This window comes from Coregonus lavaretus (genome assembly GCF_964263955.1).
Source record: "Coregonus lavaretus genome assembly, chromosome: 26".
NCBI lineage: Eukaryota > Metazoa > Chordata > Actinopteri > Salmoniformes > Salmonidae > Coregonus > Coregonus lavaretus.
In genome coordinates, this window is record NC_140013.1 from 17,482,104 (window position 1) to 17,508,007 (window position 25,904).

The 25,904-nt window shown below is 42.9% G+C and overlaps 1 protein-coding gene across 3 annotated transcripts; it reads left to right on the forward strand.

Annotated features, from left to right (window-relative positions):
- Nucleotides 1-1,224: 1,224 nt before the first annotated feature.
- On the forward strand, nucleotides 1,225-25,836 carry LOC311101800 (structural maintenance of chromosomes protein 4-like). 3 transcript variants are annotated; one of them, XM_084142987.1, is made up of 23 exons: nucleotides 1,225-1,400; nucleotides 3,020-3,177; nucleotides 4,169-4,359; nucleotides 4,921-5,112; nucleotides 6,050-6,226; nucleotides 8,176-8,340; nucleotides 10,167-10,294; nucleotides 10,459-10,599; nucleotides 10,831-10,981; nucleotides 12,199-12,363; nucleotides 12,521-12,754; nucleotides 12,909-13,094; nucleotides 13,880-14,041; nucleotides 15,849-16,074; nucleotides 16,172-16,251; nucleotides 16,366-16,518; nucleotides 19,337-19,463; nucleotides 23,056-23,245; nucleotides 23,372-23,690; nucleotides 24,223-24,405; nucleotides 24,532-24,764; nucleotides 24,982-25,165; nucleotides 25,585-25,836. In XM_084142987.1, the coding sequence occupies exons 2-23, from the start codon at nucleotides 3,030-3,032 to the stop codon at nucleotides 25,741-25,743; spliced, it is 3,894 nt and encodes a 1,297-aa protein (XP_083999113.1). In that variant the 5' UTR covers nucleotides 1,225-1,400; nucleotides 3,020-3,029; the 3' UTR covers nucleotides 25,744-25,836. The 3 variants fall into 3 exon arrangements, with proteins under 3 accessions (XP_083999113.1, XP_083999114.1, XP_083999115.1); XM_084142988.1 differs by lacking the exons at nucleotides 1,225-1,400; nucleotides 3,020-3,177 and adding an exon at nucleotides 3,304-3,440; XM_084142989.1 differs by lacking the exons at nucleotides 1,225-1,400; nucleotides 3,020-3,177 and adding an exon at nucleotides 3,686-3,871.
- Nucleotides 25,837-25,904: the final 68 nt, after the last annotated feature.

Below are 25,904 nucleotides of genomic sequence, written 5' to 3' on the forward strand. Positions count from 1 at the left end.
TTTCTGATTGGCTTAAAGGGCATTCTAGAGAGTGCATTATTTCCCCATAATGGATGGTATAATTCAATGGCAATGAAGTTCATTCTTACATATTCTACGGGTGCGTTCATAAATTGCATCTAGTGTGGCAGAGAGAGCTCTGGGCCATTCGTAAATTCTGAGGGTTGTCAGATTGTCAGAGCGTTTCGCTTTCGGAGCCAACACTGGACGCTCTGGCCGAGGAGTAGGGTTGATCCGAGCGTTCTGACCTCGCGTTCTGACCTCACAAAGGCAGTCAAGCGCCCAAGCTAACTGGCTAATGTCGGCTAGCTTGCTAGCTACTTCCAGACACAAATGAGAGAACACCTCACTCTGACCATTTTACTCGCCCTAGCAGGGCTAGTTAGGCTGTTTTCATGTTATCTAGAGCGTTAGTGACTGTAACTGTGCTGCTAGCAACAATTTAATTCCGTTTTTTTTCCTACCTTTACTGACACCTGTCATATTCAACGGGTGTTGCGCGTTCGTAAATTCATCAGTTATTCTGCGCTCTGACACACCCAAACGAGAGTGCTCTGAAATCCGAGTAGAATTTACGAACTATGTTCGAGCTGCTTTTAAAAGCAAAAGTCGAATTGAAACATTATTGGCATGGTTTAATTCGATTTTCATAATAGCAAGCTAGGACTGATGGTTTGGTTAGCTAAACTAGCAAGTCTGTGTTAAATTATAGCCCGTGGTATAATAAACTCGGGGCTCTAACTCTTATGCGTTCTCTGGAAAATAATGCAACTCTGTGGAAGGTTGGTGCCACTCCGCTAGTGCTTCGTGGCACACACCTTCCACCTAGTGCATTCTTTTCCATAGAACGAATAGCCCCTTGTTGATTATCCCTTACATATTTTCGACTTTTCAACCAATACAATCCAAATACAAAATAATACATTTACCGGTACTGTAAACAACACCCCTCCGTCGTCTCTAGGCAACAGTGTCCATACGTCACGGGCACATTCTATTTTCTAAAATTATTTTAAGAAAATATCCCAAATCATTAACAAAACATAATCTTTATTCTTCATTAATGTTAACTTGAATGCTAATGTTTGTTTTTGTTTATGTTCATGGTTGCTCAAAACTAGACTTGGCATCGCCCCTCTTTTTGAATTTCTTGTTTTTTGACCAATGAGGTTCCATGGTGCCTTGCATCAGTTTGTAACGAATTTTGGTTCGACAACAGAGTTTAGGCGCCATTTACGAGTGAGAGTTTGCAGTGAGCTAACGATTTGAGATGACACAGGGTTGACTTTTACGCACTTTATTTTTTAGCTTCGGGATATCGAGAACAGTTTTCCAATTGCCTTTGAAAATATAAGGTGATACACAGGGAATTGGTACAGCAAAATAACTTCGTCCGCAAGGTAAAACTGCCATTTTAACTCAACACAAAAGAGCTAGCTAAGGTTAGCGAAAAGAAAACTAGTAAGCTCGCTAGCTAACTTGCCAGCAAGTTTGTGGGCACTTTTAGCCGGTTATGCATGTGATTGTTGAGCTAGCTAGCTAACTGAGTAACTTGAAATGATCAGACAGCAAACATTAGCTAGCTAGCTACCTTGGCGAACCAGTGCAAAGTAACGTTAGCTAACTAACTAGCTAGCCAAGTTAACCTAACTTGTAAGCAAAGTACCGGTTTCCCCTATTCATCTGTTCGCTATCTAGGTAACGTTAGCTAAAGTATTTGTTCGTGGCTAGCAGTTGACGTGAAAATAATGCAAAAGTCCAACTGGCTAGTTACAATTGGCTAGTTAATCAATCACAAAGTTTTCTAACCTGACAAACGCTAGCTAGTTAATTACCAGACAGTCTATAGCAAACTGTATTAGCTAGCTACAGTAACGTTAGATGGCTATTTCCACGTCTTCTCAGTTTAGGCAAATTCTTAACGTTCTCAAGTTAAGATTAGCAATGTAACGTTATTTGTATAACGGTAACGTTAGCTAACTAGATTGAAAGTGCACAACTGAAGCATAACACTAACGTTAACGAAAAAACTCCAAGACTAACGTTACTGTTAAATCAGTTTTTTTTAATGATACACAGCAGGTGACATATTTATTCACAGTAACGTTAACGTTAGTGCTATTTAGCTAGCCATATTGTAGCTACATTACATTATCGTAGATTATTAAACTGATATAACTATCGATCTGTCAAATAAACTAAACATGGCTCATTCAACTGAAACGGCTCAAATTGGACTACTGAGTGCAGCCTACATGGCACTAATGATAAAGTAACTCTGATTCTGATTGGCTACTTCAGGGGCTATGACTTTACTTTGCATATTTAACTCCATCTTTTGCGAACTAGTTCTCCGTACAAAATTACTTTGCTTTTGAGCTCCGTTTAGCGTTACTGACAGCCTGTAACGTCACCATTTTTGTCAGTATTTTAGTTACACGCACTTGACTTGTCCGGGAAACTTATCAGTTAATTTCTCTATAATTAAGTGAAAATGGATGCATGTTGTCAGCTTATGTTAGTTAGACCAATACAATCATGCTATTTGATTAGAGGAGATTCATGTTGGACAGCTAATTCATTTTGACTCGTCAGAGGGTTAAATAGTAATTTCGTGTCAAATATTCTCTTTTCGATTCTCTTGGGTTATGTTTGCATCTCTGACCCTCGCTTATATATATGCACTTATGACACAGTTAAAACGAAACATATTTAGCAAAGAAACTAAAACAAACACTTTTAGATATATGGTCTTGTCAGACAGCAGACTGGCCATTTATTTGCAGCTTTATAATTGACGGGGTAACCGATTTATGACCAGAAGTGAAGTTTTTAATTCAGTGTAGCAATCAATATACGTTGGATAAAATGCCCAATTGTGATGGGAAAATGACGGGGGGGGGGGGGGGGGGGGTAACGGGGTGCTTCAAGCTGACTATCAATTGTAGAGAAGTGATTGACAAGCGAAACCACCTACTGGATTTTACTTTTACTCCTGTGATTTTAATGATATCTTTAGATTCTAAATCATGCCAGCCAAAACGTCGAAAAGTTCAACTGCTTCCAAGCCAAGAGGGAAAGGGTCGCAGCCTCGGGATGACTCCGAAGACGAGTTGGACGTAACGTTACCCCCTAAAGAAGCGAACTCCAATGGCCAGGAGTCACCGCCAACAACTGGTAAGTAACAATGGGTGTTTTGGTGTCTGCATCTAAATAAGTTGCGCGTCTACTCAATGGCAACGTGTTTTGTTGAATGTAAGTGCGTGATGGTTGAGTCCAACTGGCACAGTTGTGGTAGTTGTTGCCTTGATTCATAACACGAAGCTTGTTGGCTAGTTTTTCAAACGTGAGCAAGGCATTAATAAACGTCTCTTGTGATTTTTGAGATGATTATAATGGTAGCGTGTGCGCGTTTGTCTCCAGCCTGCGCAACTAGCAAGGTAATTTATTTATTGGAAATTAATGCTTTTTAAACGATTCGATCTTCTAGAATGATGGTTATGACTTTCTATCTTTCGGTTTATTTAACGTTGGTGAATGGTTTGTCAAGAAACCTTCGTCCGAAAACAATAACCATATTTGACATGTTGTCTACTCTCGATTTAGCAAGTATTATAGTTGGAGCGTTTGTTGGCCGAAAACTATTGCCAGGGTTGTATTTTACTGCTTTTTTTTTTTTTTTTTTACTGAGCACAACAATAGACTTGATACCAAACGTTTTGTCATTGTGATATGGTACCATAATCGGTATGCATTTGTAGCAAAGCTCGATTTTTATTCATTTGTTTTGATTGGAAAGTATGTTATGGTGTGGGGGAAACAACGTGGAATCAGATGTTCGAAATATTATGAAAATTATTTGTAGTCGTTGGTGAGTGCATATTGTGTATTTTCGTTTCAATGTGAGCCTTTGTGAAAGTGGTTACTTCAAGCCTTCGTTTATGATTCAGTTATTCTTGTTAGTATTTAGTTTTGTGAACAAAGAGATAGTAAATGTGCGAGTTAACATCCGATCTTCCTCTGGAGTCTTTGTTCTTCCACTGTGACTAGCTCTATAATGCGTATGTTTTGTTTGTTTGTTTTTGCTTCACCACCCCTCCCCCATACACCAGTGTCACCACCTGAAATGAATCGCACTGAGGAATAAAAGTTCAACTCTTTGCCCTAGATCCGGCTGCTGGGGAGGGTGCCGATGCTGTTGATAATCGAAGTTTGGAGGAGATTCTTGGTAGCATCCCTCCACCCCCGCCCCCAGCAATGACCAATGAACCAGGCGCTCCTCGCTTGATGATTACACATATAGTTAATCAGAACTTCAAATCCTATGCTGGCGAGCAGATTCTGGGCCCTTTCCACAAGGTACGAAAAAACATACCAACTTCCCTTTTTGGCTCTTTTGTGGCACTAGGAGTTTTATTGTGTTTTAGTCATTGCCTCAGTATGGGGTGTTGTCCATTTCCTCAACTTTTATTTATATATATATTTTTTTATCTTCAGTGATTAGTTTTAATTTAATTGTTGATTATTTTGTTTATTTGATCAGATTTACCAGAAAGTTATGTCTCCATAGTTTGCAGCATCTCACACTCCTCCATTTTGGCTTTGTGTGTGTGTCTTTAACACTAGTGGGGATCTAGCTGTGTCTTGTGGGCCTCAAAGATACAAATAGATTTTCAGCTAACTTTCCCCCTATCAAATTTTCTCAGATAGTAGTTATCTTTATTGCATCATGGACACAGGTGCAGTAAAATGAAATATATTCTTAAATACACCCACTGAGGTTAGAGGCCCACCATTTTAATCCAGCATAATTTTCTACTTATTCAAAGCGGTCTAAAGTTGGATTGTGAATACGGTTTTAGTTTGATTTGAACATATTGTAAATACATTTTCATTTCTCTCCTTCTCTCCCTTCCCTAGCGCTTTTCCTGTATCATTGGTCCAAATGGCAGTGGGAAGTCCAACGTGATAGATTCAATGCTCTTTGTGTTCGGCTATAGGGCTCAAAAAATCAGATCAAAAAAACTCTCTGTGTTGATTCACAGCTCTGACCAGCACAATGATGTGCAGAGCTGCACTGTGGAAGTGCATTTTCAGAAAATCATTGACAAGGTAACACACACACTTACACTTGCTCAGCTGTACCAAAACGATTAACATTTTATAAAAGCGATTTGGGTAAAGGGGCAGAATCGTATTAATGTCTTTAAAAATATATGCATGTTATTTTAGGGTGTAGCTATAAATGTCTTGTATGCATTTGGCTTAGTAGTTTCACACTAATGACTGCAACAGACTCAGACTAGCCATTTGAAGTTAAAGCTGACAATCAAGTAAATTACAAACTTTGCCATCGTTTCTTTATTTTTGGGATTTTATGTTGATAAGAACTTCAAAGGGGAGATTTTTTCTTCCGTTTAATGATGGTTAAATTAATGTTGGTGGACAATACAGTTTCTCATTTTCTGTGCAAACCTAGAATCCTGTATATATTAATTGAATGCAGAGTTAGGAAAATATTTTTCCAGAATTTTAAAACGTATTGTACTACCACTGGGGGTGTAGTAAGGTAATTAACTACATAAATGACATTTAATATAAAATAATGTATTTGCTGCCAAGCAGTTTTTTGAGCCCAGTCAATTCAATACAACCATCTCATAACACTGCAGTTTTAAGCCTATACATAATATATATTTCTCTATAAAAAATGGGGGAATGGGTTATAGCTATTCTGTTTTTACCCCCCTTCATATCTTAAATGTGTTGACAACTATTTATTTCCTATTGTCTAAAAATTAGTTGAAGTTAATAAACCATATTAATCTTACTTTTTGATAAATGTGCAAGTTAAATTATTAATTTTTATCGCCCCAATATCTGTTTACAGCAAGATTTCTGTGGTTGAGGCTTCACTTTCATAAATGTGTGTGTTTAGATGGTTACTTGCCTGTCTTTGGGAGGGTTGTATTGTTAAGCATTTTTTGTCCTGAGTGTGTTCTGAAGACTGGATCTAAGCTGATGTGTTTCTTGTGCCCCTCTGAGTCAGGAAGGAGATGACTACGAAGTCATCCCCAACAGCAAGTTCTATGTTTCCAGAACTGCCAGCAAAGACAATTCCTCGTCCTACCACATCAATGGCAAGAAGGCCACTTTCAAAGATGTGGGAACTCTGCTGCGTAGCCATGGCATTGATCTGGACCACAACAGATTTCTGATTTTACAGGTAATTAAATAGTTTATTTTATTATTTCATTTTTAGGTTTCCTTTCAGTTTGTCTTTGATCCCTCCTGTGTCATACATCCCGTCCTGTAAAAGCTTTGCTGCTCAGACTTGACCCCTTTCACTCAATTAGAGGAAAAAATATATTATGCCTATGTGAGTGACCTGTTAAAGTGTGAAAAGGACTTGGACTGCTATAGCAGCGCATCATGGTTTGAAACAATGTTGAAAGGGTGCGAACCATCATTTGCTGCTTTAGTATTTTAAGGAAAATCAAACATTCCTGGATTTGTGTCAAGTGGGTGAATGTCTAGAGACTCAGGTCAGTTTGGGCCCCCTTTACCTGCCACGCTATAGCAGCACGTAAATATTGGTGTGAGAATACAGACCCCAACCCCAATATTAGCTGTGCTGCTTCAGTGTGGCAGGATCAAGCATCTGCTCTTCATTTCTATAATTTGAGTGCATGATAATGTCTTCAGTTTGGATTTCGTTGGAATTATCTTTCATGGAATGTAATGTCAATATGTGTAGTTCAAAGACAGGACATTTTATTGTTTGTGTTGGGTCATATTTGCTGCTTTTTGCCGGTCATGGTCCAAATTAATACATTTTTGAATTGTTATTTTTATTTATTAATACATTTTTGGAACATCCCTGTGGTGTTCAGCTTGGTGTGTAGACTCCTCCAGGGGTTGTTTGAAGAACAAGCCAGTCCACTTGTTGCACAATTCACTTTTTTTGGCTAGTTTGACTAGTTTTTAGTGACTAGTGAATATTAGGTAAACACTAGTTGTTCTATATTTAATATGATTTATTTGGGAGAAGATGCAGGTTCTCTCCAGTCTTGATTTGTGCTGTTTTCTAAATCCTCTCTGCTGGAATGTTAAGCGATTTTTGAGCTCACTAAATATGACAGGGTTGTTCTGACTTAGGCAAGAAGCTTTAGTTTGTTCTCCAAAGTCACTTTTACAGGGCTACGGCTCAGGAGAAGCTGCCTATTTAGTGCACTGGTCAGCTTTTTCGTGTTTAATTGTGTGTGGGGGGGAATCTCCACACAAAACACAGGATTAAACTAGATTGACCAGTCATATTATATAGGACTGTTCAGTCAAGGACTATTACACCTTGTTTATGACATGGAAAGGAAATTCATAATTTTATTAAAACACAGGCACCAGTTACATTTGCCAGATGCCCCTTTTTAGTTTGTATTTCTTTCTTGACCTCAATGTAAAACCTTTATTGCAGCAGTTCCAATTGATGAGATGTTTGGTTCTGTGTTTAAGTGATTTGTTATTCAGTTTTTGCCTTTCATAGTTTTGCCATGGATATGTAGGCTACTGGTTTGTCTGTGTTTTGTGGTACAGTTATGTGCAATGAGTTATTATTTGAGGCTCCGGTGTGTGTGGGCTGGGAAGGTGTGTGAGAAGTACAGTATATTCAACTCCAAAATGTACTGCAAATAGCCCATATGACTGGCTGCCCATGAAAACTGTAGGGATATATTATCATAGAGAGGTTGAAAAAGTGTTTTTATGAGGGTTTATCATAACAACACCAGCAAAGTTTCCTCAATACTTTAGTGAGCAGAGCAAGCATTTTATTTCAAATCATCAAGAACAAGATTCACACAGAAGTTGCTCTCTTTCTGGTTTTATCCCAGGTTAGTTTGAATTGCATTTTAACTAGCCTGCGAGGGGTTGAATTTCTTAAAATATTATTTCAGGTATTTTCCCCCTCATTGCTTGACACAGACTTTAGAAAGTTGAAAAAAATAATAAACCACCCATCTACCTATGTCAATTCTGGGATGGGAATCAGGTGGTGTCGAACACAAAATGTATCCAAGGTGTGTGTTTGTAGAGTTTATGGTGGGAAGAAGCTATAACAGTGTTTATAACATACCGTGTGTCCTTGCTTGCGTCTCTCCCTCCCTGTGCATTGGTCAGGGTGAGGTGGAGCAGATAGCCATGATGAAGGCCAAGGGGCAGACGGAGCATGATGAGGGCATGCTGGAATACCTGGAGGACATCATTGGCTCCTGCCGCCTGAAGCAGCCCATCCACACCCTGAGCCGCCGTGTGGAGCTCCTCAACGAACAGAGGGGAGAGAAGGTGAGAAACAACCCCAATAACAAGACATTGGTCTATTTGTTGTATTTTAAAAATACATTTATACATGTTTTTCCTTTTTGAAATTATGATGGTTTCCCCTGTGGGGTGTATAGGGTGTGTTAGGGGGGCTGTTTCACTATGAAATCTGTGAGGTATGCTGTGTCTTTGCCAGGCTGACTGCCCCTGGCCTGACACCTGCCTCTCCTTACAAGGCAGCAAATTATCCCTCCACCCCTCACACACACACACACACACCTCTACTCGGAGATCGCTGTATCTAGGCTAATCCCCCATGCTTGTTTGTTACATTTTTGATTGTTGTGCCAAAACAATAGCAATGCAATCAGTCATTTAATTATTATTTTTAAAGAGAGGGTGAGTGAGCGAAGGAATAAGAACAGGATGCAGGAGTGATATTTTTTTAACTCCGAGGGATTTAATGACCAGCCCCGAATTAGATTTTATTAGAAATATGTTAGTAATTATGTGAGCAGGGGGTGAAGTTTGGCTGATAATTACCAGATTTTGTTAGTATATTTATTTGTATTGCAGTACTAGTGACATATTGTTATTTGGGTATGGTGTTGGCGCTGCTGTGTGCCAGCCAGGTTAACAGGGTAGCGATTCATTTGAAGTGAAATACTAGATGTCTGGTGAAGCCAGCCGGTTCAGTAAATCTCTTGCAGGCTACACTAATATTACATCACTAATTAGGCCTGTTTGCAAAAAACATATTTCTCGCTGTACTGTAATGTATTAACCAATTGATCAGTCTTGTGATTAGTGTTTTTATTACTTTAACATATTCATGATTTTTCATATGGGTGACATGATTTAGACTTTTTGGTTCATGCAGCTTTACAATAGTCAGAGGTCCCATTTAGTATTCAGAAATCTGCATTTTTATAACACCGACCATCAACAAATCTGCGTTTTAAAACATTTCACTTGCATTTTATATTGAAAGTCACATTTTTTTTGTTTGTTTTTCTTCAATAGGGTGATCAGGAGCATGCAACTACAAAATACATTAGTGTAACACATTCGGCAGAAAATAGCTTTGTTTTCATCAGATGAGAACAAGTGCAACGCTAGCAGACACAAGTAAATTAGTTTACAATGGAAAAAGCAAGGTGTTTTTTGCAAAAACGATACATAGCCATCATATTTCAGATGTTTATCATAGAATGTAGCCAGCTACATTTCCTAGTTAATCTTGCATTTTAACTTGGTAAAACTACCAGAGGAAAGTACACATCACTCAAAGCGCTGTCTGGTGATCCAATGCAGGTTCGTGAATGGTGGAATTTGATTGGGCAAGATGAGAGCAAAGATATTTCATCCATGTGGAGAAGTGTAACTGAAGCACAAAATGAGTCCTTTTGCATTCATGATTTGGAACAAACCCTGACTGAAGCTGAGCAGAATTTACAATGAGAAGCATTTTAGATCTGCGTTTCCAAACGCAGCAAGAGTTCTATCTTTTCCTTTTACTCTGCATTTGTCCACATTTTACCAAATCACGTATGCCATTTGACTGAATAAAAATGCCATAATTTTGGTACTGAAGCCAAATTAACCTTAGCCTGTGGAGTAAAATTGTACTTGTTAGGAAAGCTCAGGGTTTAGCTTTAATTTATCAATAAATGACAGGCATGGTCAATCACAGTGCAAAAAAAATTCTAGGCACACCAGAGAAGGAACAAAAGTAAACTCAAATGTATTCAGGGATTGCTCTTATGACAATTCGGCATGAATGTTTAATTCAGAGGTGCTGTAGCCTTTGTCTTCCTGTTTTATCATTTTGGGGACCGTTTGTTTTCCAGCTAAACAGGGTCAAAATGGTGGAGAAGGAGAAGACTGCTCTGGAGGGAGAGAAGAACACAGCCGTAGAGTTCCTCACTCTGGAGAATGATATCTTCAAACAAAAGAGCCAGCTCTGCCAGTACTATGTGTGAGTACTACAACCACACAGTGTTGCCATATTTAGTGTTTTTTACTAACAAGAAATCAGGTTAGAAAGAATCTGGGAGGAAGGGTTGATGCAGTTAACGCAGATGGTAACTTTTTAGAATTCATATGTCCTTGTTGACCAGAGTGTGATTGTTTCGTTGTCAGCCATGATCTCCAGAAGAGAGTGGCAAACAAAGAAGAGGAGAAGCAGAGGATCCAAGACGACACCAAAGAGCTCACAGAGAAAAACAACAACATCGCTGAGAAAATGGAGAAGAAGAACCAAGACCTGAAAAACGTGGAGAAGTAGGCTTTTCATTTTTTATTTGTTATTCATGGCAATTGATACCAAAAGGACAAATTGATGAACAAAATATAGTCCTAATGTAAAATGAATGTCAGTCTTCAGTGCAATAATGTTATGAAATGGAGATTGTTCATAGACCTGCTGGCGACCAGCGATACAGAAAAGCAAAATTAACAGTAATTTGTTTGATTGCCATTCATAATGTCAATGTTGTGTGATTTTTCTCTCAGGAAACAAGGCAAGCTGACCAAGTACATTGAGGGCCAGAAGGAGAAGTTTACCCAGCTGGACCTGCAGGATGTGGAGGTCCGAGAGAAACTGAAGCACACCAAGAGTAAGATCAAGAAACTACAGAAACAACTGGAGAAGGACAAGGAGAAGGTGTGTGTTTAGGTGTGCATGTGTCCCTTTTGCTGTGAACATAATTCAGGTCTCTGTAATCGAGGCTTCAGTGATTCCATTTCGGGGGGGAGATTTGTAACTTTTACAATTTATCATATTGGGCAATCTCTGTGTGTACAGGTGTAGCTCATGGCGGCTCTCCAAATCTATACGTTAGGAGGCTGTGATTGTGGCGAATGTGCTACATAACTTACCGGTCGTACTCATAAACAAACACAATGGTGCTCTGTCCTCTCAAGACAGGCCAGCACCAATGACCTGACACTTCACTTTTATTCTGTTGATTTTGTCCCCTGGCCAAAGCGAAACACGGCCACTCGTAATACAATTTCCCTCCCTATACAAACACAAGGCCTGTTGTACTGAGACCCGGAGAAGGCATTGCTCAGGGATTTACAGATGACCTTATTAGTAATTGCCGTATTGCGTAATTAGACACATTTCATATTTACTTGCATCGATGTCACAAATAAACGAGTGTTCATTTTTATTACAGTAACTTACTTGGGGTTGGCTCTGGGTGGGCGAGGTTGTGTATCCCACTTTTGAATAGATTTTAAAAATATATATTTTCTGTGTCATGAGGTCCCTCTTGAAATTTTTTTTTTATTGTTACATTGCTGAGACTAAAATGGATTGATAAAGTGGCTGGTATACCTGATTATTTAATAAGAGAAACTCCTCCAGTTAGCCACTAGGGTGTTGAACTCAAACACAAACCCTCCAAAGCTTGGCTCTCTGCTGCCTCTCACTCGCTTTCTCCCATGCTCTCTTCTCTCTCTTCCATGGGCTCCCTTTTCTCTCTCTCCCCACTCACACTTTCAATATGCTCGAAGTCTGTCTTCCTTTCTCTCCCCCTGTTCTGCTGCCTGTCTGATACAGCACCAGTGGCTGTGATTTGGCAGTGTGGTGTTGGGTTGTGGAGGCCGGGTAGAGCAGAGCAGGCCTCTGGGGAGCCGTGTTCTGCAGTGTGGTAGTGAAGTATGGCCTTGTGTAACACTACCAGCAGCCACATTCACTCTTCACCCACAGTTAACCCTGCTAGCTTGGCCGCCTCCACTCCCTCTTACCACCCTGCCCACTGGAGAGAGGTGCAGTTCACATACTGCCTGCCAGTCTGATGGAGGTGCTCCTTGGTCTTTCCTGGTTTTCTAAGGTTGTACCTCACCTAGAGTCTCATCTCTCCTCTCTCTCAGCTGGAGGAGGTGCGTAACGTGCCGGCCAGCAGTGAAAAGACCATCTCTGAGGCGTCCGCTCGCAGGGAGGAGTTGGAGAAACAGAAGGGGAAGGAGGAGGAGAAACTGAAGGAAGTGATGGAGAGTCTGAAGGAGGAGACCAGTGGCCTGCAGCAGGAGAAGGAGGTGGGTGTCTTTTTCATTATCAGGAATTGCTGATTCATTTGAAGTAGGAAACACTATTCCTGATTAATTGAATTTGACCGGTATCTTCTCCCCCTGGTATTCTATGTTTTCTGATCACATAATAGAGTGTCTATTATTCCCATGACTCCGTCCCCAGACTAAGGAGAAGGAGCTGATGGAGCTGAGTAAGGCCGTGAACGAGACCCGCTCCCGTCAGGACGTGGCCCAGTCTGAGCTGGACATCTACCTGAGTCGCCACAACACCGCTCTGACCCAGCTGAACATGGCCAAGCAGTCCCTGCAGACCACCTCCGACACGCTGAGAGACCGCCGCGCCGCCATCGAAGAGCTGCAGGTCAAAATACCCCAGTGTGAGCAGGAGCTCAAGAAGGTACGTTGGTGTGTCTGTGGGAGGGTCTCAAGCGTCGAGCTGTTCTTAAGGTTAGGGGTGGACTATGGGATTTGTAGCAGTATGATGGATGTATTTCAGGTGTGTGGATGACCGTGTGCTGCCATTGCTGACCATGTATCTCTATCTGCTTCAGGATGAGGCGGAGCTGGAGCAGCTGCTGCAAGCAGACGGTCAGACCAGGGAGCTGGTGAAGGACATGAGGCAGAAGGTGGAGGAGGCCAAGAGCTCCCTGTCCTCTAACCGCAGCCGGGGGAAGGTGCTGGACGCCCTCATGCAGCAGAAGAGGAGCGGCAAGATCCCTGGCATCCTGGGACGACTGGTGAGGACCATGTGCATGTATAGACTACACCAGGGGTGTCAACCTCATTCCATGGAGGGCCTAGTGTCTGCTGGTTTTGGTTTTTCCTTTCAATTAAGACCTAGACCTGTGGTTCCCAAACTGTGGGGTGCGAGGGGTCTGCAGGGGGGGGCGCGGGGGTCCGGCTTTCAACCTACTCTTAAAAGTTGTAATGGTAGAATGCACAAGGTGCAATTTCGAAATTGGGTAGTACATCATCAGTTTTCCTCTTGTCATTGCATACCTTAGAGTTATTTATAACTTGTCAGAAATGTCCAGATCAACTAGCTCATGTCAGCTAATGTTTTTTAGCTAGATGTTTTAGACCATAGATTTTGTTGTAACGTTTGTCACTCAAATATCACGACTAAACATTAGAACATTTGCTTTAAAATGGCCACATTTTCTCTGCACTGCATGACAATGTGTAGAATTGCAGGAAATAAGCTTTAAACCTCCAAAAGGTTTTCTCCGCCAACAAGAGGGGTGTGAACAGTTTGTGGCATGAGAAGTGCTCATAGAAATAGACGTGGCGTGCCAGCGCGGGATTTTCCCCAATGCTGGAAGGGGGGCCTGAGTGAAAAAGTTTAGGAACCCCTGACCTAGACAACCAGTTGCTTTAATTAATCAATCAAGTACAAGGGAGGAGCAAAAACCCGCAGACACTAGGCCCTCTGTGGAATTAGTTTGACACATGGGCTACACAGATGACATGTGGCAGCTGAGAGATGCACACACTCAGTGAGACTGTGTTCTTGTCCCTACAGGGTGACCTTGGGGCCATTGATGAGAAGTATGACATCGCCATCTCGTCCAGCTGTGGCTCTCTGGACAACATCCTGGTGGACAGCATCGACACAGCCCAGAAATGTGTCAACTTCCTCAAGGCCCAGAATATCGGTGTGGCCACCTTTATCGGCCTGGACAAGGTGAGGACAACTCCAACACCTGGGGCCTCATTTATCAATATTACGTAGAAACTATACACATAGTGTAATTTATCAAACAATCCTACAAGCATCATACCCACACCGGTAGGAAAGAACCACTGATAAATACCAATTGTTCTCAGTGTTCGTGCAAGACCTTGGCTATTTGCATTTCGAAAAGCCCATAATTAACCATATATGATCAAAATCATCCCTTCAAAGCCTGTGGGAAATATACAATGCCGTACCTTAAAACACAACGGTGCAACCAAAAAAAAGCTACAATTTATATTTTTCTGAGACTGAAATGGAGGTGCTAGTGTCAGTTTGAGTACAACCAAAAGGTTTTATTTGGCTCGTTCAGTTGTGGCTTGACCAGTAAAAATAAAAACATTGCTACAAAGAGAGGACCATTAGGACACTTGAAGTTGCTTTAGCAATGGCAAATATAGGCAACACTCACCAATATGCCATCCATCCTTAACAGCTCCCTCCTGTAGGTGTTTAGACCAACATTTCTGTTCTGCAGAATGAACGAGTCGTGCGTTCCACTTGCCACCGCATTCAGCAGCGTCTTTTGCGCATCACATAACCTATTAACTACACATTAAGAGTGGAAACCTTCTCTTCACATAGTTGAAATCATTTTGGGATGGTTATTTTATGGCGGTGGGTGCCGTCTATTGCTCCTTTTGTATTTGGGAACCCATTGATGGATCATGTCAAAGAAACCCCTCTTGACTTCAGACTCTTGTGCGATGGTGTATGGAAATTGTATGCCTTACTGTTTGTTTTGCTGACGATTGCATCCAAAACATGGGCTCATCAAGGGCTGTGAGATGCCGCTTGGCAAGCTCCCGTTGAAAAGTGCCCGTTGCCAAAACCCTGAGGGTGGATAGTACTTGGATGTGCACCGGAATGGCATGCTTTTGCCTTTTCAAGCAGGTCTCAAATCCTCGCCAAAAAATTGGTTTTGGGAAACAATATCTGATGAGCCAATCTGTACTGTCAAAAAAATGTTTTGTCCCACCTGTCTCTAAAAACACGCTCTGCGAAATACAGCCTGTGACTCTCATTGCATTTCCCGTTCTGTCTTTTATAGTATTTAAACAATGGTTTCAATTTCACACATGCCTCTAATTTAACAAATTACGGTACTTTATATGGATTATTATCATAACAAATGCACTGATGTGGTCATATTATATGATATAGCTAGCCTGTCAAGATATGTTGCATGAATTCACAATAGAAATACAATTAAATTGAAAAATGATTGAATTATTACTTACATTTTCAACATATATTTTCCCCATTCTACGCTTGACAAGCAGTTCCCTTAATCCATCACTTGGCACTGTGCGTACCCATGGTCTCACCATGCGTACCCATGGTAAATGGTAAATTTAGACACTCAAGCAAACGTTCATATTGATAAATCTCACACTTTGTGTAGAAATGATCCCACGCATGGTTTACGCACAGATTTGTGCCTACGCATGGTTGATAAATTAAATTAGGTTTAACACTGGTCACGCTTAACCTCGCTCGCAGAAATTACTATGTTGCAGGCTACACTTTGTCAGTTCTAGAAAATGATCTGGCTCAATTTGAGCTTTGCTACAGTGAACCCCAGCCTAACTTCACTAGGCATTCTCTCTCTAATGGGTTTGCTGCAGAGACAACTGGTACAAAGCCTTTACACTCAAATAGAACACCCTACAAGATGTATTATGTTGTTGCCGCAAGCCCATTTGTATGTCCCACATTGTAGCTAACACTGACATCCACTCTCTTCCTGTCTCAGATGAAGGTGTGGGAGAATAAGATGGGGCCCATCTCCACCCCAGAGAACATCCCCCGTCTGTTTGACATGGTGCGGGTGCAGGACGAGAGTATGAAGCCAGCCTTCTACTTTGCCCTGAGGGACACCCTGGTGGCCAAGGATCTGGAGCAGGCAACACGCCTCGCCTTCCAGAAGGACAAGCGCTGGAGGGTAGTCACCATGCAGGGACAGATCATAGAGATGGCTGGTGGGTAGACCGAGCGGTAGCTCATCTCTTCCCAGTGTCTCTCTATAGATGGTCTATATGGATGACATGTCTGACACTATGCTCTGTCCCATACCAGGCACCATGACTGGAGGCGGAGGGAGAGTGATGCGGGGTAGGATGGGCACCTCCATCGGCACCGAGGTCACCCAGCAGGAGGTGAGAGATCTTCTGGACACTCCTCAAGAGCTTTCTCTGGCCTACAATCACTGATATGGCTCACTTTAAGCTCTGCTGTGGTTAATAACCTACTGTCTTCTTTTTGTGTGTCAGCTGGACCGTATGGAGAGCAAGCTGAATGAGAAGGTGGTGCAGCTGCAGGTCTGCCAGGAGAGGAAGCTGCAGCTTGAGGAGAAAGTCCAGAGACTCAGACAGCAGCTCAGAGACATGAAGAACACCCTGGAGAAATACACCAACAGCATGCAGGTTACACACACACACACACACACAGAGTATACAGATGTGAAATGTATTCGATATTGGTGTAATTCTTGTTCATTAGACTTGTTTAGGCAAAGCTGAATGTATGTGAGGCTGGCAGTGTTGTAGTCGAGCAACTAAACATCTGAGTCGAGTCACGAGTCCCTATGGCTGAGTCCGAGTCACAAGTCCCTATGGCTGAAGTCATTTTTAATACATAATGTTTACTTTGCAGTTCGTTGGTTCCGGTCTTCTCTATTTTTCTGTTACATATTTGACATTGTGCCACTCGTTGCACCATCTGCGGAAAAACTTTGGAAAGCAAAACTAATGATTTGGATGTATTTGGTATTTTGGTTACTGAGTGTTTTGCTTGCTCGTACTGCTGGCTTGCTTCTCGTCTTGCTAGATTCGCCCCTCTATTGATTTGGCTCGGATTTGGTAGAAGAAATGTGCCCACCAACAACTATTGGCGGACTGGCGGGAAGATTTTCATGTGAAGTAACGCAAAGATGTCTACTGTTGCCCAATGGTCATAATTGCCTGCAATATGCAATAGCCTATGAAACACAGAAGTCTTTCATACACAGGCTCACACACATTTTATTTGAATATAGGCCTAATGTTCAATAGTTACAGTACCAGTCAAAAGTTTGGACACACCTACTCATTCAAGGATTTTTCTTTATTTTTTACTATTTTCTACATTGTAGAATAATAGTGAAGACATCAAAACTATGAAATAACACATATGGAATCATGTAGTAACCAAAAAAGTGTTAAACAAATCCAAATATATTTTATATTTGAGATTCTTCAAATAGCCACCCATTGATGACAGCTTTGTACACTCTTGGTATTCTCTCAACCAGCTTCATGAGGTAGTCACCTGGAATGAATTTCAATTAACAGGTGTGCCATGTTAAAAGTTTATTTGTGGAATTTCTTTCCTTAATGCGTTTGAGCCAATCAGTTGTGTTGTGAAAAGGTAGGGGGTTATACAGAAGATAGCCCTATTTGGTAAAAGACTAAGTCCATATTATGGCATGAACAGCTCAAATAAGCAAAGAGAAACAAGTCCATCATTACTTTAAGACATGAAGGTCAGTCAATACGGAAAATGTCAAAAACTTCAAAAGTTTCTTCCAAGTGCAGTCGCAAAAACCATCCAGCGCTACGATGAAACTGGCTCTCATGAGGACCGCCACAGGAATGGAAGACCCAGAGTTACCTCTGCTGCAGAGGATAAGTTCATTAGAGTTACCGGCCTCAAATTGCAGCCCAAATAAATGCTTCGCAGAGTTCAAGTAACAGACACATCAATTGTTCAGAGGGGACTGTATGAATCAGGCCTTCATGGTCAAATTGCTGCAAAGAAACCACTACTAAAGGACACCAATAAGAAGAAGAGACCTGCTTGGGCCAAGAAACACGAGCAATTGACATTAGATCGGTGGAAAATTGTCCTTTGGTCTGGTGTCCAAATTGGAGATTTTTGGTTCCAACTGCTGTGTCTTTGTGAGACGCGGTGTGGGTGAACGGATGATCTCCGCATGTGTATTTCCCACCGTTAACACCTCCTCCTCCATGCTTATGTTGTGGGGGTGCTTTGCTGGTGACACTGTCTGTGATTTATTTAGAATTCAAGGCACACTTAACCAGCATGGCTACCACATCATTCTGCAGCGATACTCCATCGCATCTGGTTTGGGCTTAGTGGGACTGTCATTTGTTTTTTAACAGGACAATGACCCAACACACCTCCAGGCTGTGTAAGTGCTATTTTACCAAGGAGAGTGATGGAGTGCTGCATCAGATGACCTGGCCGCCACAATCCCCTGACTTCAACCCAATTGAGATGGTTTGGGATGAGTTGGACCGCAGAGAGTGAAGGAAAAGCAGCCAACAAGTGCTCAGCATATGTGGGAGCTCCTTTAAGACTGTTGGAAAAGCATTCCAGGTGAAGCTGGTTGAGAGAATGCCAAGAGTGTGCAAAGCTGTCATCAAGGTAAAGGGTGGCTATTTGAAGAATCTCAAATATAAAATATATTTTGATTTGTTTAACACTTTTTTTGTTTACTACATGATTCAATATGTGTTTATTATTCTACAATGTAAAAATAAAGAACAACCCTTGAATGAGTAGGTGTCCAAACTTTTGACTGTTAGTGTATGGCAAATCAGTAATTGTTTTGAAGGGGTAAATGGTCTCTAGATGGAATTGGCAATTGCTCCTGTCAGATTGACCAGATTGCAATAATTGTAACAGGCGCTCAGGTACTTTTTTGTAATTGCCCTCTGATACTTTTGTAGGTTTTTTATTGCAGAGTGAAAAGTAAAGGGAGACTTGTCAGAACCTGGCCATGGGATGCAGGGGGGAAAGACTGTTTTTTACTTTTAAACTCAATACTATTGTTTTCATTTTCGTAAAGAAGTTTGTTTCTTAAACAGGCAAGCTAAATAGTAGGCTGGTGACTGGTGGTTACAGGGAAGCAAGAGTCACTTGCGCAATGTGTAGCCTGCCTGTCGCCCACACTCATCGCTTGCTCCCCCGCAGTTCACCAGCTGATGTAGGTTGTGTGTGCCGGTGTGGTGCGTCCTTCCAACTGATAGAGAACCGAACTCTTGCTGTTCTGTGCACCAAGTGCTGCTAATATTCTGCCTGTCGAGTCCACGTGCAAATACAAGTCACGGGAAGGCGAGTCCAAGTCAGAAGTCATGAAAATCTGGACTTGAGTCAGAGTCCTGGATTAGAGTACTACAACACTGGAGGCTGGTGATTGCAGGTGAGGCTGTGGTTGACCGTGTGTGTTTCTTCGCTCAGAGCTTGGCAGAGCAGGAGGCTCACCTGAAGCCTCAGATTAAAGAGCTGGAGGCCAATGTCCTGGCTGCTGCTCCCGACAAGAACAAACAGAAACAGTTGGAGAAGAGCCTGAAGGACTTCCAGAAAGGTGAGACCTTTGAACCCCAAATGTAACTTTATGAAGGGAAGTTACTTAGAAATTGCAGGCTACACTCTGTGTCAGTTCTAGTCTTCAGGACAATGATCTGGCTCAATTTGAGCTTTGCTACAGTAAACTCCAGTCTGACTCCACTAGGCATTCTCTCTCATGGGCTTGCTGCGGAGACAACTGGTACATACAACTGGTACATACAACTAGGGGTGTGCTGATCTCATCATACTTGTAATCTTATCAGTTTTATCATACTTGATACTCATAATCGTATTTACTTGTGATCGGAAAACCCGGAAGTCAATCAATCAATCAATTTTATTTTATATAGCCCTTCGTACATCAGCTAATATCTCGAAGTGCTGTACAGAAACCCAGCCTAAAACCCCAAACAGCTAGTAATGCAGGTGTAGAAGCACGGTGGCTAGGAAAAACTCCCTAGAAAGGCCAAAACCTAGGAAGAAACCTAGAGAGGAACCAGGCTATGAGGGGTGGCCAGTCCTCTTCTGGCTGTGCCGGGTGGAGATTATAACAGAACCATGTCAAGATGTTCAAAAATGTTCATAAGTGACAAGCATGGTCAAATAATAATCAGGAATAAATCTCTGTTGGCTTTTCATAGCCGATCATTAAGAGTTGAAAACAGCAGGTCTGGGACAGGTAGGGGTTCCATAACCGCAGGCAGAACAGTTGAAACTGGAATAGCAGCAAGGCCAGGCGGACTGGGGACAGCAAGGAGTCACCACGGCCGGTAGTCCCGACGTATGGTCCTAGGGCTCAGGTCTCTCAGTTGGCTTTTCATAGCCGATCATTAAGAGTTGAAAACAGCAGGTCTGGGACAGGTAGGGGTTTCGTAACCGCAGGCAGAACAGTTGAAACTGGAATAGCAGCAAGGCCAGGCGGACTGGGGACAGCAAGGTGTCAGCATGCCCGGTAGTCCTGACGTATGGTCCTAGGGCTCAGGTTCTCAGAGAGAAAGAGAGAACGAGAGAATTAGAGAGAGCATACTTAAATTCACACAGGACACTGGATAAGACAGGAGAAGTACTCCAGGTATAACCAACTAACCCCAGCCCCCCGACACAAACTACTGCAGCATAAATACTGGAGGCTGAGACAGGAGCGGTCCGGAGACACTGTGGCCCCATCCGAAGAAACCCCCGGACAGGGCCAAACAGGAAGGATATAACCCCACCCACTCTGCCAAAGCACAGCCCCCGCACCACTAGAGGGATATCCTCAACCACCAACTTACAATCCTGAGACAAGGCCGAGTATAGCCCACAGAGGTCTCCACCACAGCACAAACCAAGGGGGGGCGCCAACCCAGACAGGAAGATCACGTCAGTAACTCAACCCACTCAAGTGACGCACCCCTCCTAGGGACGGCATGAAAGAGCACCAGCAAGCCAGTGACTCAGCCCCTGTAACAGGGTTAGAGGCAGAGAACCCCAGTGGAGAGAGGGGAACCGGCCTGGCAGAGACAGCAAGGGCTGTTCGTTGCTCCAGAGCCTTTCCGTTCACCTTCACACTCCTGGGCCAGACTACACTCAATCATATGACCTACTGAAGAGATAAGTCTTCAGTAAAGACTTAAAGGTTGAGACCGAGTCTGCGTCTCTCACATGGGTAGGCAGACTGTTCCATAAAAATGGAGATCTATAGGAGAAAGCCCTGCCTCCCGCTGTTTGCTTAGAAATTCTAGGGACAATTAGGAGGCCTGCGTCTTGTGACCGTAGCGTACGTATTGGTATGTACGGCAGGACCAACTCGGAAAGATAGGTAGGAGCAAGCCCATGTAACGCTTTATAGGTTAACAGTAAAACCTTGAAATCAGCCCTTGCCTTAACAGGAAGCCAGTGTAGGGAAGCTAGCACTGGAGTAATATGATCAAATTTCTTGGTTCTAGTCAGGATTCTAGCAGCCGTATTTAGCACTAACTGAAGTTTATTTAGTGCTTTATCCGGGTAGCCGGAAAGTAGAGCATTGCAGTAGTCTAACCTAGAAGTAACAAATGCATGGATTAATTTTTCTGCATCATTTTTGGACAGAAAATTTCTGATTTTTGCAATGTTACGTAGATGGAAAAAAGCTGTCCTTGAAACAGTCTTGATATGTTCGTCAAAAGAGAGATCAGGGTCAAGAGTAACGCCGAGGTCCTTCACAGTTTTATTTGAGACGACTTTACAACCATCAAGATGAATTGTCAGATTTAACAGAAGATCTCTTTGTTTCTTGGGACCTAGAACAAGCATCTCTGTTTTGTCCGAGTTTAAAAGTAGAAAGTTTTCAGCCATCCACTTCCTTATGTCTGAAACACAGGCTTCTAGCGAGGGCAATTTTGGGGCTTCACCATGTTTCATTGAAATGTACAGCTGTGTGTCATCCGCATAGCAGTGAAAGTTAACATTATGTTTTCGAATAACATCCCCAAGAGGTAAAATATATAGTGAAAACAATAGTGGTCCTAAAATGGCACCTTGAGGAACACCGAAATGTACAGTTGATTTGTCGGAGGACAGACCATTCACAGAGACAAACTGATATCTTTCCGACAGGTAAGATCTAAACCAGGCCAGAACTTGTCCGTGTAGACCAATTTGGGTTTCCAGTCTCTCCAAAAGAATGTGGTGATCGATGGTGTCAAAGGAAGTGTGCTTTAAATGCCGGTAAAGCCTATACCTTAAGTGCACTATCACTCAGAGTGCATCGCTATGCTCCTTCACTCATTCACATATTGTTCAAATCAAAGAAATGATCTCAACAGCTGAAAATGCACATGATTTACTTACTTAGTCCTATTAAATTATCAATGAAATAGGCTAATAAATAATGTATGACTGGCTACTGCTGCCTGCATTTATTCCAGACACAGATTTAGGTAATTTGCTTGCCCCATATATTGTTTCACTTTCGAAGAGTGCAAAACTTTTCTCTCCTGACACTTACAGCTCAACCTACACCCCGCCCATTTCTTTACAGACAGCCGAACTTGCCAACTGAGTTATTTAGAGTGCACAGCGCTTCACACTTTCAATAGTGTGCAACCCACAATTCCCATTGGTTCATTCATGTACAACCCGTCCCTGCCTGTTGTTCATCAGTAGACTGTCTGTGGGAAAACGGTCTGCTAGCACAGCAGGCGGGAGCGACAGTGTGCTAACTTGCTAGTTAGCAACACCGTGTGCTAGCTTGCTTGTTAGCATGCTGTATACCGGAGTACTCCTTAGGACTAGCAGGCACAGTGTCATTCGTGCCCTCCTGCCAAACTATACTGGAGCGCCCCTGCCTCCTGCCTATGTACTGGAGTCATAGTTTTAAAATGGACCAATAGAAGTATAAAGAGGGATTCCTGCAGAGTGACAGTGAGATGCGTTCTGGCAGCTGAAAATTACTTTTCCCCGATCACGGATAATTACAAACAAAAAAATCGTATTCGGAAGATTCTCTATCCGTTACGATACTGGTTTTGTCAGAGTACTCGGCACACCCCTAATACACAGTTGCCCCCACTTGACCTTTGAGGCTTAACACCCACTCCTGTCTCACGTATAAAAAAATGTATCTTTCCCTCCTCTCTCTCTGTCAGACTTTGAGGCAGCCTCCAGTAAGGCAGGGAAGGTGGAGGCTGAGGTGAAGAGGCTCCACACCCTCATCGTGGACATCAACAGCCACAAGCTGAAGGCCCAGCAGGACAAACTGGACAAGGTCAACAAGGAGCTGGACGACTGCTCCTCAGCCATCACCAAGGCCCAGGTGGCCATCAAGACCGCAGGGCGGTAAGTGTTTATACACGTGTGCACACATTCAGCTACCATCTGGCAAAGGCTTCTGGTTGTGAATTTATTAGCTGGGACTTATCTGAGCTTTTCCCTAATGGCTGCTGCTCCCCTCCCTCCCCACAGTAACCTGAAGAAGTGTGAAGAGGGTGTAAGTCGCCTGGAGGGAGAGCTGGAGGAGAATGAGAAGAGCCTAGGAGAGCTGATGGAGCATCTGAAGAGGCTAGAGGAGGAGGCTGGGGAGATCATGAAGGCCTGCCAGGAGGCTGAGGCGGCACTGCCGGAGGTACAGGAGCAGCACCAGGGGGTGGTGAGGGAGATCAAGGCCCTGCAGGAGCAGGAGCACGCTCTACAGGAGGAGTCTCTCAGCGTACGCCTCCGGGTGGAGCAGATAGACACCTCCATCACCGAACACACCAACAAGATCAAACACTGGCAGAGAGAGGTGGGTGGCAGGGCTTTGTGTTTTGTGTGAGATTCACACATGCTTTGTTGTTACCCTGTTGGTTTGGTGTGTGTCTAGAGGTCTACCAAACAGTCTGCTAGTTGCAGTGCATCATTTTTTACATTTTAGTCATTTTTAGCAGACGCTCTTATCCAGAGCGACTTACAGGAGCAATTAGGGTTAAGTGCCTTGCTCAAGGGCACATCGACAGATTTTTCACCTAGTCGGCTCGGGTATTAGAACCAGCGACCTTTCGGTTACTGGCACAACGCTCTTACCCACTAAGCTACCTGCCGCCCATCAGCTAGTTGCATTACCTGGGGAACAGTATCATCTGACAGACAGACCCATATTTTTCCTCCTCTCTTCTCTGCTATTTACATTTGTCATTTAGCAGATGCTCTCATCCAGAGCGACTTAGTTATTCCATTCATCTTAAGATAGCTAGGTGGGACAACCACATATCAGTCATAGTAAGTACATTTTCCCTCAAAGTAGCTAGGACTGACCAGCTGTGTCCTGTCCTACACAGGCCTCTAAGCTCTCCCTTCATGCCATTGAGGACAAACCAGCGGAGGCGCTGCCCGTGCTGACCCTTGCTGACCTGGCGGCCATCAAGGGGCCTGACGTCATCACCAACCAAATCTCCCTGCTGGAGGCCCGCTGTGCACAGATGAAGCCCAACCTGGGAGCCATCGCAGAGTACAAGAAGAAGGTACACACCCAGCTCTCTCTAGGTCTAACCAAGCACCTTGACACACAGTTTTTACTCTTCTTGTCTGCTCTCTCAAGTTTCTTTCCCTCTAAGAGAAGGTCATCATTGGGTCATTTCTCTCTGTAGGAGGAACTGTACCTGAAGCGTGTGGCTGAGCTGGATGAGATCACCACAGAGCGAGACAACTTCAAGCGCGGCTGTGAGGACCTGCGCAAACAGAGGCTCAACGAGTTCATGGCTGGCTTCAACATCATCACCAACAAGCTGAAGGAGAACTACCAGATGCTGACACTAGGGGGTGATGCTGAGCTGGAGCTAGTCGACAGCCTGGACCCCTTCTCTGAGGGCATCATGTTCAGGTCAGCAGACACTGGCCCAGCTGGCTGTTTTTGACATTTTTGTATCCATGATTTGTGAAGATGGGTCTTTCAATCATTTGATTTTTGGACTTCTTTGTACATAATTAAAATTGACCTAGCCCCAACCTGGTTTCCCCTTTCTCTTCATTTCATTGTTGTATTCAATAAATCTATGAATGACTCTTACTCATCATCTTCTCTCTGTCCGTGGCCACAGTGTGCGTCCCCCTAAGAAGAGCTGGAAGAAAATCTTCAACCTGTCTGGAGGAGAAAAGACCCTGAGCTCTCTGGCCCTGGTATTTGCTCTGCACCACTTCAAGCCCACGCCTCTCTACTTCATGGATGAGATTGATGCAGCCCTGGACTTTAAGAATGTCTCCATCGTGGCCTGTTACATTTATGTGAGTATTTCACATGCTCGCATGCACACACAGCAGTTCCTGTGAACTCTATTCCACATGGAACAGCTTTGAATAGTAATTGCCATTCTACTCATTGTATGTTGCTGTGCTTCTTGTTGACTCAGTGAGGGACATGGGGTCAGCCCATCTGTGTTAATCGTTGTTGTGTAATGGGAGATTATTGGAGGAGCTGTGGTAAGGTGTAAAGCCTATTCTGAGAAATCCCCTGTTTTGCAAAGCCCTCTTTTGGCAGCATGTTGGTCCATTGTTTTTTCCTGTCAAGGCGGTTGGTGGTTAATTATTCCCAGGCCACTATTTTAAGAGCTTAACTCACATAAGTACAGGAAAAATACTTGAGATTTGCAGCCTTTGATTTCCCATTGAATGTTAATTTATTTCCCTACTCCCTCTCTCTCCAGGAGCAAACCAAGAACGCTCAGTTCATCATAATCTCCCTGAGGAACAACATGTTTGAGATTGCTGACCGTCTGATCGGCATCTACAAAACCCACAACACCACCAAAAGCGTGGGAATCAACCCTAAAACCATTGTCTTCAAAGAGCCAATCTCAGTTTAGAACAGCAGTGACTCTGGTTTCTCACTTAGCCACTCTAGTAAGATGTATAAATATTGTCTGTCACCATGTATATAAAACCATGGCTTTAACCTATTCTATCATCATACTGTCTTTTTTACTGATGAAGCTAATAACTATTTTATCACTGGTCATTGAATACT

Coding starts and splice junctions, on each gene's coding strand:
- LOC311101800 (XM_084142987.1), top strand. CDS start 3,030: ATGCCAGCCAAAACGTCGAAAAGTTCAACTGCTTCCAAGCCAAGAGGG. Junction 14,042..15,848: donor CCTTTATCGGCCTGGACAAG/GTGAGGACAACT, acceptor TTCCTGTCTCAG/ATGAAGGTGTGGGAGAATAA. Junction 25,166..25,584: donor TCGTGGCCTGTTACATTTAT/GTGAGTATTTCA, acceptor CTCTCTCTCCAG/GAGCAAACCAAGAACGCTCA.